Genomic DNA, 12,306 nt, shown 5'->3' on the forward strand with positions numbered 1-12,306 from the left:
ATATGAGGCCACGCTCTTTTTGTCTTTTGAGAAAAATGAAAATTCAGTAAACTAACTTTGACAGAAACAAAAGAAACTTTATATATCCACTATATGCTACTAAATAGTTCAGATTTTATCAATGTGTTTTGGCACGTAAGTATTACTTGCATATTGTACATGATAAAACCAAAATCTTGAAATTGTTATTTATATATTTATATACACGTATATAAGTATTTTACTGCATTGGGGGAGAATGTAGTAATAATTCTCAATAATAATTCACAATTATACACCTAAAGGAACAGGGGACCAAGAGATGTGTATGGTTCATGCTTTTTTCCATTATTACAGTGCAGCCTGGTGATGATGAAGATCAGCAGGAGAAAGCCTTGTCCCAGCTGTATGACGACGTGCCTGAAGGGCTGGTGGTTCTTGCTGTTTTAAAGGACAAAGTTCAGAGAAAACAATTAGGTAACTGCCACTTTCACACAGCTACTAGCTACAATTTGAAAGTGACCTGGTATTTATTGTCTGTGGATGACGAGCAGTGGTTTTTAATGTTTGCAGGGAAAGCACATTTACGCAAAGCCATTGTTTACCACGAAGAAGCTCTCAGAGTCTGTGGGCTCTGCAAAAAGCTTCGCAACATTGAGGTTCTCCAGGAGGTTCTGACAGCTGCACATAAACGCTCACTTCTCAAATATGCTCAGCAGGAGACAGAAGATGACTTCCTAAGTCTAATTCAGGCTCCAGATATACTCCGTAAGTGTGCACAGCCAGAAATAAAGGACATCTAAGCATAGGCAAATATGCTTTCATGGGTATAGGCCTTTCATTTGTATATATCAATAAATATATAACATGCTCCCATACAGAACATAAATAATGTAGAATATATACTGTACATTTGTAGAGTTCCTGTCGTAGCTGAGATGGAGACAATACAAAGCAAGTCTATTTTCAAAAGGCTTCAAACCTGTTTTTATTTTAGCATGGCTGCTTTTTATTCATTCTTACAAACTCATAAGTGTACACTTTACTCATTGGTCAGGAGAGACAAACAAAGTGCTCATTGGAACAGGCAGTTGCAGGTTTCTGTTATTTATCCTCCTTTCTTTCTTGATTTCTATGTCAACAACCTTGGTAGGAAATCCTTTCAGGGGTGAACGTGGATCCTCTTGTCAGACCTCTCTCTGGCTCACAGAAGTCACTGTAAAACCTCTTCCACAATTTCTGATTCCTTACGTGTTTCCTCAGTCTCAGATCAATACATTTTGATCAGTATATGATTTTGTTAGAACTGTTACAGTACTTCTGTCTCTAGCAACACTGTTTTTTGGGGTAGATCACAGTGGTGGTTAGTTAGAATCCAGCTTTTTTTGGGACTATCTTGTGAGCTATTAAAAATGAGGAAACTTGAAAAGTTAAAATTACTTGGGGGAAAACTACAGTAACTGTTTCTTGAGCCCAGCTCTTGTACTAGACTGGGTTGTTAATTCAATTTGACTGCTATTTTTTTTTTTTCTACCTTAGTTCAGCTCATACAACTCTTTCCTCTTTGGATGCAGTAGGAAACTATGAGTGCTAGTTTTAGAAACTTCTCAAAGAAAAATAAAATAAAGATGGGAATAGCATAATTTTGTCCTGAGGGATTTTATTTTTAAGTTTTCTATATTGATACTGTGGGCTCTGAAGATATTTTTAAGGCAGTTTTGATATCTAACAAACTTACACAAAAATTAATTTTTCCACAGCCCAGTAAGAATTTAGGACAAATTCCTATCTAACTTGGAATTCAAGAAAAATAAATTTTGATGTCTTTTAACTAATACTTAAAATTAATTTTGTTTTCTTTTTTATTTCAGCTAAAACAGAACATAAAATAGAAACAATTGCTCCTCAGTTTTCCAAGGTGAAAGTGAAAGACTTCTTTCACAAGCTGGTATGTAACATACTGATGCTGACCAACCTCTGCCATTTTGATAGCAACTACAAATTCACTCTAACAGGAGGGAAGGGACACAAGTGTTTTAGCCTGAAAAAATGATCCTGTAGTAATTGAGTTTTTTTCAGAAGCTATTGGAGAAATCCCTCCTAGCTTTAGAGGTGTAAGTCAGCTTGAGAGAAGCGAAGAACAAAGTGCCATTTCTGTATGGCTTGCACAACATTAAGTCTTGAAAACTTTCACAGAAGTCCCATGAAGCCTCAACAGATAATTGCACACAGCTTAAGGGCAGGGAGAGATACCTAGTGTGTGGAGACAGGCATGCAGAATGTGTCACTTGCATGTGACACAGCCAGTCTTTCAAGTGGGCAAAAGGAACTGGGGAATATGGTTGGGATCAGAATATGCAATGTTTCATGAATCAGTTTATCTCCTCTGAAATGGAGGAATACTGGACCTTAGAGCCTATGCAGCCAGAAGATTCTGCACACCTTAACAGATATCCTGGAACGATTTGGCAGTTGCCTTTATCCTGCTCTGTTTGAAGTACCAGCTGAACAGTGAAGAGATCCCTTTGCATTTCCAGGGAATTAGCTGGGAGTTAACCTGAGTAAAATCTACAATAGATGAGCTTAAAGCATTATGACTTACAAAACCAGAAATGCTGCTTTACAAGTGACAGTAAAGCACAATATGCCTGCTGTTGTGTTCCCCGCAGGGCCCACTGACAGTGTTCTCAGCCAAGCAGAGATGGACAGCCCCACGGACCATTTGCCTTCACCATGAAGCAGGAGAGCTTGGATTCAGTCTGAAAGGAGGTTCACCAGTACAGGTTTATTGTCTTGATCCAGTTTGTTCTGCAGCAGTAAGTATATTGGTGTGATATGAACAATTTCTCTGCAGACTAGCATTAAAATTTAGCTAGTTCATACTTGTGGATGGAGTGTTTATTGAGTTCTATACATTAGGATAGTAAATTCTTATAATCTGAATGCATTTTAAGTGCTATATATGCTGCAGATTGTTAAAGTACCCATAGCCCCAACATCACATGAAACTAGAGTTGATTTCTTTCTCTGTTCATTCTTAAAAAGTCACAAATAATAAAAGCAAGATTTACTTCCTGTCTTATTCAGGAAGTTAGAAGGCATAAATATTTTAGAAGGCAGCAACAAGAGTAAGGATCAGGAAGGGAATGCAAGGTGTAGTGCCTGCCTAAGGAAAGAAGAGCAAGAATATTTTATTGGCTTGTAATGTTGTTCTTTCAGGGAAAATCCAAAGGGATAAAGCAGCATTCAGTGAAAAGCAGTTTACTTACAGAAAAGGCAGAAGTAACCACAGAAATACAAATAAAATTAATGAAGAAAAAGAATTAAACACTGCAGAAAATGCCTTCTACAATGGCATAGGGGTCATTTACTTAAGGAGAAAAGTGAAAGAAACATAAAAACAGCCAATGTTTGATTATAGCAGAACCATATCAATGGTAGCTCCAGAGGTAGTGTGAGAAAGTTGCACGTGTGGCTAGAGAATGGGTTTGTAGCATCTAAGAGTGAAATGCCTTTGGGGCAGATACTGTATGATGACAAAAATATTTTACATGTCTTTATAATTCTGAAAATAACCTGTGCCAAATTTTTTGACAGTCAGCAGGCCTAAAAGAAGGTGACTACATTGTATCAGTTGGTGGCATGGATTGCAAGTGGCTTGGTGTCAGTGAAGTGCTGGAAAAATTGAAAAGTGTGGGAGAGCAGCCCGTGGAGATTGAGGTTATCAGTTGCCAGGATACAGCAGCATCTTTGGTATGTAATGAAGCAGATATGTTTGGCAGATTTGATAGCTAGGGTTTTGTCACTTGCCTGCCTTCAGTTCCTGGTTAATGTTTACTTTCAGTAAACAGTCTGATATCCCACTCAGCCTGTGAATGTATAAAGCCTTCAGAGGTTTATATATTCAAACTATATTTAAACTATCTGTTTAAACCATTGTGACCTAGCAAGCTAAAGCAGTCTGTCTGCATAAGAATGGTTGGTGGTGGGCTTTTTTGCAGTGCAGCTACTTAGATTAATTGCATGAAAAATTTGAAGACCCAGTTTATTTCTCCTAACTTGTCCCGGAGGATGAAGGCATTGCCCTCTTCAGCAGTGGAAAAACCACAATGAAACAATAATGGAATGAAATAGAAAATACAAGACCACGTGTTTCTTTTCTATGCACTGTTATTCTAAATGATCTGTGACTTTTGTATTGGATCATGGATTATTGTATGTATTTTTTTTTTTTGTGAACTTTTAACTGTCTAGTCAGTTACAAAGCTACTATAGAAGCTTTAGACTAAGGGAAAGTCATCACAAGATTAAAAAGTATTAAGCTCTAAATAACTTACTAGTTGTGTGAAAGAACCTGTAGTTCAGCTAAATCCACTGCTTCGTGCTTTTTACATTCCCTGGCATGCTTAGACACTCAAGCAATGTTGCCTGACAAGCTGTTAAGGTGCCCCTGCTGCTGTTAGGTTTTCTTGTTTTGTTAAAATTGGTTTTCCTTATTGAAAATAAGGAATTATACATCTGCCATTGCAAGTTACAGCTGGAAAGAAAAGGCTGGAATATAATCAAATTGCTTCAAGGCAAAGCTAAGAGAAGACAGAGAAGGCTGTCCCTTTCAGGTGTCCCAGGAGAATGTCACACAGGAGCTCCTGTAGTTGTGATCAGTGTAGAACCTGTCCAAAGACAGCAGAAGTACTCCCCTTCACATCTGTGCAGGAATTACACACTTGAGCTTTGTAGGAAGGTTAGTGTGTATATTAAATAGTTACGCTAGAAGCCAGTAAATGTAAAATAAATCACAAGTTCCTTTGCTTTGCAGAGTATACCTTGGAGTCTACATGTGCAAAATCCCAGGGTCACAGCACTCTGAAGGGCCTTGTGCTCAGTTATGTCATTAGCACAGAAAGCTTGCTGCAGTCTGCCCTGGAAAACTGTTTGCACAGTAACCTTTTGTTGTTCTCAAAATTTTGACCCATTTTGGATGACTGATTCTTACAACGCTTCTCTTTTTCCTACAGCATAGCAAGAGTGCAACTTACTCTATGGGAATGCAGAAGACATACTCCTTAATCTGTTTGGCCATGGACGAGGATAAAATTGATCAGACCAAGAAAGCCCCACTAAAACTCCCTTTTCTAAGTTGGGGAACTAAAAACAGACAGAAAGCTGCAAGTACACTCTGCCTTCCGTCAGCTGTGGCTGGAAGTTCTCAGATTAAGAAGAAGCTTTCTCCCTTCACACTTTTCAATACAGAAAGTTCACTGTACTGAATCTTTCAGCAGTATCTGTTAATGTGACTTTTGTTTAAAATGTAGATAAAAATATTGATCAGTTTTGTCTTCACATATGTATGTATAAACTCAGACAAATACTGGTGACTTCATTTGCTGTACATTGAGCCACTTGTGGTCAGAAGCTGGCAGAAACTGCAAAACTGAAGTATTTGAAGGTTAGAATGAAGTCCTTTGGGAGGTATGCAATAACAAGATGTAGATTATAGAATTGCTTAGATGAGGACTGGACTCCTTTGGGGTTTCAAAATACAGTTATGACTGATTTTTCATAAAAATAGTCATAACTGTGGTATATGGAAGTTATTTATTATAAACTTGATGCTGAATGCAAAATAATAGGGGACAAATTAAAGAATGATTTTGCTCTTAAAGTTTAGAGTCAATAACAAATCACTTAACACTGCTTTGAAGAATTATCTTGACAAAGCGAAAGAGGGGGAATATTACTCAGAGAAACAAGTCTTGTGCCAAGGAGCAGTGTCATAGACTTGTGTTCTTAGGCAGAGGTGCTTCCTCTCAGTACTAAGTGTAGCCTACTGAACAGGTAATTTAATTCTGGAAGAGAACTACAAGGCTTAACATTTAAAAGGTCTTTTGAATTCCAAAAGGCTTTTACTCTCTTCTTTTTCTGATTTAGGTAACATTTTAAATGCCTGTAGATTCAGTTGTTAAAAACAGGCTTTATTCCAAATGTTATTTAATCTACTTACCTTAAGACTTGTATCTGACTTGCCTTGATAAAATGGATAGCTGTGAAACAAATCTCAAAATGGACATATTATAATACATTGATTCATGGGCACATAAATTGCAGTGATGCTTTAAAATATGATAAAAGAAGTACTTGTGCTAAGTGGCAGGATATTTATTTACCATCACATCAAGCAAAAAAAAAATCCTTCTGCCCTTGGAAAAATTAATGTGCAAGCTGTATCTATGGTAAGGAGGGGGACAAAAAATAACTGGGTGAGCATTTTGTTGAGATTGTTCTATTATTTCTTTAAATTAATTGAAAATTGCTAACACTGTAGTGTTAGTTAACTTTGCCATCTACAGAGTAGATAGATACTTAAAATTTACACAGAAATCTGCATCTTGGTGTAAACTTTAAAGTTGTCATTTATTTTTAATTTCTTATGTAGTAGGTGTAAATATCTTGATGACCCTTATTTAAGAATAAAAATCAGATGCTGCCATTTACTAGTAGCTTTTTAATTCTGCTGCAGCTTGGATGATAAAGCATAATTTACAGGTTTTTGCTGTTTACTGTTCCCATACCTCCTGTGTGTTTTTAAGTTCCTGTATAGTGCAATATCAACTAAGAGTTTAAAAGCAACTTCCTTACAAAGAGTGTAAACATATTTCTAGTTTCCCTGTAAAGGTTACATAAAAAAATAAGTTGTAAATTCCTTGTGACTTGCCTATCCTTAGCAGCTACTCTTTTGGTGTATTGGGAGTAGTGCTTTATTACACCCACGAGCAGCAGCAGCCAGACCCTGACCTGCACATCCCTGCCTCCCAGTATTCCATACAGATGAGATAATTTGCCTGGGTGCTGAAATTGCTATCCAAGTACCCAAACCTTTAGCAAAGTCTCAGCAATCACCCTTGCAGCTCTTAAACCACTCTGATAGTCTTCCTGGAAATCCTTTCCCTCTCAGCTCCTGAATAATTGTCTTTCCCTTCCCATCATCACACTCACTTGTCCTTGAGGTAAGCTTGGCTTTTTAAATTTAAAACACACCCCTCAATTCAAGTAAAAACTGGACCTCTCAGGTGCCAGATAAATACTCTTCATTTTGTGTCAGCTGTCTGAAGACTCACTCTACACTGAGTGGTGGCCAACAGCTGACTTTACTAGCAGTGAAATGAGTGTGCCTTATGTTCTTGCTCAGGCCACAGGAATTTTTGTACCAAGTGCCTACCCACAAGGATGTGTAAGGCTGCTGTAAAGCCCTAAAAAGAAAGGTTAGCAATGGATTAGTAGTACAGCCTGTGACTCCATTAATAATTACTACTTCAGCTGAGCTGTATTTAATGCACTGAGCAGATGGCCTCTTGCCATAGGGAAAAGGTGTTTGTCTTGCAGCATAACAGCCACATGCCTTTAGGTGTGAAATCCACTCTTTGTAGCAAAGGGACAAAACCTTAGAGCAATAAAATCCAAGCAAACCCATGTATAAAGAAGCTTGAAGTACTCCCTGGTTGCCTGAAATAAAAGTAGTATCTTTTCCTGTACTTTTTGGAAATTCTGATGTTTGTTATTCACTAAACGAAATCATTATGTCTAAGTTACAGACAAATTTTCATCCCAAGTACAGAATCAATATAAATAGCAGGTCCACCTGCTGTCCATGCTAACCATGTATGTATAAGAGAGAACTTTCAGAGGCGCCAAGGCTCCCACAGCAGGGAGTGGAAAATCCCACTCAGCTGCCTTCCTGCTGTGGTCCAAACTCCCGAGTGGTATGAGAGGTGCTTTTCACACACCTCCTCAAGGCAAAAGGCAATTTTACCCTTAGAAAATAGGATAAGAATACAACTTGAAGTGTAAGATACCAGGAAAACCAATCCTCTTTACAAACAGATTTTCAAAATATTAATACTGGAAGAGTAGTATGAATTAGGAATTTTGTTGAAAGCTTCCCATATTTTTGTAGTGTACATTATAGTATAATTGATAGTATAATTAACATATTGGAAGTTACAATTGATATATCAAAATATTTTGCAATTGATTATTAATATGCCAACCTATATTCAGAAGGACAACAAGAATTAATCAATACTTTGGATATCAGACATATGGGAATAACCTGTGAACTGAAGGGGTGACCAGAGAAATAAGTTAGTGTGAAGTCAGATGTGTTTTCCAGTAGGACTTTCCAAAGGAACTCCAAGAAGTTCTAAATTAAAGCTGTTACTATAAAGCAATAACTAACTAATAAATAAACTAACTTTTTAAACATGTGTAACATATTTCCAATTACTGAGAAATTAATATGCACACATTCATATGGTGGTTTTCTTCTGGAAGACCAAAGTAAGCAAGCAGACTGCTCTTCCATTTTTTAACACTGATGCTGAAAAAGACAGCTTTCTTGGTTTTTATTTGTTCCAGACAGATACAAAATACAGACTTCTTTCCAAGGCAATCTGCACAGCTTAATCTATACGAACAGGGCAGATGTAAAAAAGAAGCATCAGAGTCCCGTTGCTGCTAGCCATGATTACAGAAATCAGCATAATACGTCATTATTAAAACCAAAATGTTACAATTCAGAAGGAAAATCCCAAGTTTTTGTTTTGCAAAACAGCACTGCACGTGCACGTCAGGAATGTAAAAAAGTATAAATTTGTTGTGCTACTGTTTGTCCGACTGCTTGCTCAAGCTCACGGATGTCTGCGTTACAAAGGCGATGGATGCTTCCAAAGCGCTGCAGTAAGAGCAGAGCTTTTGTTTTCCCGACGCCGGGGATGTGCTGCAGCGCCTGCAGCACCGCGGGCTCTGCCGGCCCAGCGCGCTGCCTGCCCAGGAAGGGGTTGGCGCCGCGATCCCTGCTCTGCTCCCGCACCTGCAGCCAAAGAGAGCTGTCAGCGACACCCAGCGCTACTGCCAGAGCCCTGCGGGCAGGGATTACTCGGCTTCATCTCTCAACACTTCAGTGCCATCGCCAGAAGTTGTAAACACAAGCTCCCTCCTTAGGTGTGCTCCCTTACGGGATGCAGTTTGACAAAACAAACAAACAATTCCTTAATAGCATCAACAAATGAAAGCAATTGTTTTTGTCGCCTTTTGGATGCAGTCAGAGAAAGGGTGACAAGAAACAATTTCAGAATAGCTTCTCTAGCCTTAGAGAAAGCAAAGTTTCAAGTTGATTCTAACAGTGACATTTCCCTAACGCTACCTAGAGGCACCTCATACAAGATTACATTTTAAAAATCCAGGATCATATTCTTCAGCTTTTTTTTCCTTTGTTCCCAAATGAGCCTTCTTTCCACTGAACTCTACTACTGTATCGCTGTTGCAGAAGATTTATTGCTTACATTCAAATGATGTTGTGCTCCTTTAAGATCCTGTGCATTCTCTCTGAAATGATCATTGGGGAGATCCACCTGCTTTGCTATACATCTCATATTTTAATAGAACACAGAAACTTACTAGTTGAATAATAAGCTGAGAAGCTTCTCCTTGATTTGCCACCGGAAGCAACACCATCCCAAGTTCGAGTACAACAAGTTTTTGTACTCCTAGGTAGTACTGATCACTGATTGGGGTTTTCTCTACGATCACAATTCCCCTAAGACTGCTGGCCTGCATTGAGAGGAAAAAGATATTAAGAAAAAACTTGTTAGTGACAAGTTAATGCAATGTAACGGAGAGAAATTCTTTCAAGTATGAGCTGCCTAATAGCAAATCAGAGGAAGAATGCAAGTTGCAGCAACAGGACAGAGGTTTAATACAGCTGCAGAATGTTTCTGTTTCCAGATGAAAATTATCCCAAAAGGTCATCTCCAATGGAGTTTAAAAAAAAAAAAAAAAAAACAACACAAGAAGAAGGTTTTCAGAAGCATGGAATAAACAAGTATAAAGTGAAAACTTTTCTCTTTATATAGCACTTACATTTCTAAACCTAACCAATCTTCGTTTGAATTCATCCCCTGCAACCAAATCTGCTTCAGAAATAAGTAAAATGCAAGTTCTGTTTGGAAGATGAAAGTCCACCAGTCCCAAGGCATCTTCAAAGATGAGTCTAACTTTCCCTTAGGGTGAGATTGTTAGAAGGAAAAATACAGTAGTTAAAAATATACTAGCAATTAATTCACAGCACAGCCTTCCTAAAGTGTCAATAATTCTAGTGACTTGGCAATGAACTTTATAGAAAGCCTCTTTTCCCTTTAAGTAAATCTGTCAGAAGCAGTCCAAACTGCTGTGTGATGTCTTTAGTAATGCAAATTAATAGCAGTTCCAATCTACAGATTTAAAAGTACTAAAGCTGCCCAGTAAACTCTGGAATTGAACAAAAATATCACATGCTTTGCTGGAGGGAGCATCATAATTTAGTTTGTTGTGCCAGCAAGACAGTAGCAGAGTACAGATGTAAATTCAAGGGAGCTCAGTGGAGATGCAAATCTGCAAAGCGGCACAACAGCAGATTCTGCTCCTTCCCTGCAGTGCTCTGCAGCTGGGAAAAGTGAGCTGATCATACAGATACATGACAAACAAACGGGATCTTTCAGCCTGCTAAAATAGTCCGTACCACAAATGTGGGACCAGTCAGGCACAGAATAAAGCATATTCCAGCTGTTCTCAACCCTACTGGGCAATAGAGGGGAATGTTTAGCCTGACTTGCGTTCCACTATGTGCCTACCTTGTAGCCTTTGGGCTAGCTCTGAGCCTCTCCACTTCTCATTTCCAATCACATGCCCGTAAGGGACAACTATAGATCCTGCTGTCACAGGAGAGTTGGCTTTTGTTGTCATCAGACCTCCTTCAAAATCCTCCTTCAGTAGCAGTTACACCTTAGAAAGAAATGTGGAAAAATAGCAACACACTTTACAAACCAGTTCCAAGCTTATAAATTTTAATCATAAACTTAGGATGCAATATTCTGGAAGAGACACGATCTGCTTCCTCAAGCTTCCTTACAGCTAAGGGGAACATATCAAAATCGGCCAGCAACTCTGTTCACTTCAATACAGGCTGTTGTGCTGGCTTGAAAATTCCACTTTCAGCTTTACCACTCAGTCTGAAAAATGCCTGAATTAAAACACACAGACGGTGAAAAAACCCGAATTGCCTTTTCCATACCTTCATCCAACTTGCTTGGAGAAAACCTTCCTGAATTACAAAGCCAACTCCAGAGGCCCCTCCATCCCTCAGCTGGTGGAAGTCTCCAGACCAATTATTACAAGGTAGCTGCTGGGAGAGATTATGTTCAGGTTCGCTTTACGCGGTGTCCTGACTTGAACGAGCCTTGGAAGCTAAGCTGTGATCTAAAGGACCAGCACCACAGGCAAGCCGGTCCCCCCGCAAACACGCACACGGACACGCATCCCACGGCGGAGCCCCGTCTGGAGAGCGGGGACGGGCCGCAGGGGCGCTGCCCGGAACACAGGACCGCCCGCGGCAGACAAGGGCCCCCGGGCAGGGGGCCGGGAAGCGGCAGCGAGAGCTCGGCAGGCCGCGGGCGGAGGAGGAGAGGAGCAGAGCAGGAGAGGAGGAGAGCAGGAGAGGAAGGGCGGAGGGCGGGCCTCCCCCGGGGCTGTTGCTAAGGCCGAGCGGGGCTGAGCAAGGCCCGTGCTGAGTGGAGGAGCGCGGGCCCGCAGCGAATCCGCCGCGGCCTTGTTTCCAGGCGGGTCGCGAAGGCGAAGCGTCCGAGGCGGCGAGGAAGCGGCCGTGAGGCGGTGGTCGGAGCCGGCCCGTGCTGATGGCGTTCCTGTTCAGGAGAGGCCGGAGGGGCCCCTTCGTGAGTATCGCTGTGCCTTACCGTGAGCGGGGACAGCAGGACACGGGGTTCTGTGCGCGGCTGGGGCGAGGGGTGGTTTCTGCGGCTGATGCCGGTGATCGCTGAGCACTTTAAAGTGAAAATCGGGGGGGGGAAGATCAAGCCCAAGCCAAGACAAAATGGTATCTGGGGGCTGGTGCGTTCCTTTCCCTCAGTCCCTGGCCTGCCCGGTTTTTCAGGAACGCCGAGCTTCCTTCCCCTTTCTTTCCCCTTTTTCCTTCCCCTTTTTCCTTCCCTTTCCCCTTCCCTTCCCTTTCCCCCTCCCTTTCCCTTCCCTTTTCCCTTCCCTTCCCTTTCCCCTTCCCTATCTCTTCCCTTTCCCCTTCCCTTCCCTTTCCCCTTCCCTTTTCCCCTTCCCTTTTCCCCTTCCCTTTTCCCTTTCCCTTTTCCCTTTCCCTTTTCCCTTTCCCTTTTCCCTTTCCCTTTTCCCCTTCCCTTTCCCCTTCCCTTTCCCTTTCCCCTTCCCTTCCCTTTCCCCTTTCCCTTTCCTTTCCCTTCCCTGGGCTCGGGGAAGCCCTGCGGGCTG

At 40.8% G+C, this 12,306-nt stretch overlaps 3 protein-coding genes across 7 annotated transcripts in view; 2 read left to right on the top strand and 1 right to left on the bottom strand.

Annotated features, from left to right (window-relative positions):
- RHPN2 (rhophilin Rho GTPase binding protein 2) overlaps positions 1 to 6,466 on the top strand; it is a 31,106-nt gene extending 24,640 nt beyond the window's left edge. Inside the window, exons 10-15 of the mRNA XM_038148242.1 lie at positions 337 to 456; positions 553 to 747; positions 1,851 to 1,927; positions 2,649 to 2,795; positions 3,577 to 3,732; positions 4,995 to 6,466. Of these exons, the coding sequence (XP_038004170.1) occupies positions 337 to 456; positions 553 to 747; positions 1,851 to 1,927; positions 2,649 to 2,795; positions 3,577 to 3,732; positions 4,995 to 5,246 (947 nt within the window). The 3' untranslated portion in view covers positions 5,247 to 6,466. The remainder of the gene's footprint in view (positions 1 to 336; positions 457 to 552; positions 748 to 1,850; positions 1,928 to 2,648; positions 2,796 to 3,576; positions 3,733 to 4,994) is intronic.
- A 1,871-nt stretch (positions 6,467 to 8,337) lies between these two features.
- Positions 8,338 to 12,010, bottom strand: FAAP24 (FA core complex associated protein 24). 2 transcript variants are annotated; one of them, XM_038148187.1, is made up of 6 exons: positions 11,763 to 12,010; positions 11,084 to 11,191; positions 10,644 to 10,794; positions 9,895 to 10,034; positions 9,433 to 9,585; positions 8,338 to 8,845 (listed from the first exon to the last, which is right to left on the bottom strand). In XM_038148187.1, exons 3-6 carry the CDS (start codon positions 10,753 to 10,755, stop codon positions 8,603 to 8,605), a joined length of 648 nt encoding a protein of 215 aa, XP_038004115.1. In that variant the 5' UTR covers positions 10,756 to 10,794; positions 11,084 to 11,191; positions 11,763 to 12,010; the 3' UTR covers positions 8,338 to 8,602. The 2 variants fall into 2 exon arrangements, with proteins under 2 accessions (XP_038004115.1, XP_038004116.1); XM_038148188.1 differs by lacking the exon at positions 11,763 to 12,010 and adding an exon at positions 11,317 to 11,479.
- CEP89 (centrosomal protein 89) overlaps positions 11,550 to 12,306 on the top strand; it is a 36,006-nt gene continuing 35,249 nt past the window's right edge. For 3 of the 4 annotated variants that reach the window (XM_038148182.1, XM_038148184.1, XM_038148185.1), the window contains exon 1: positions 11,550 to 11,741. In XM_038148182.1, coding sequence (XP_038004110.1) covers positions 11,703 to 11,741 — 39 coding nt within the window. In that variant the 5' untranslated portion in view covers positions 11,550 to 11,702. The remainder of the gene's footprint in view (positions 11,742 to 12,306) is intronic. The other variant, XM_038148186.1, reaches the window with a different exon arrangement.

Source organism: Motacilla alba, chromosome 11 (genome assembly GCF_015832195.1).
Source record: "Motacilla alba alba isolate MOTALB_02 chromosome 11, Motacilla_alba_V1.0_pri, whole genome shotgun sequence".
Taxonomy (NCBI): domain Eukaryota; kingdom Metazoa; phylum Chordata; class Aves; order Passeriformes; family Motacillidae; genus Motacilla; species Motacilla alba.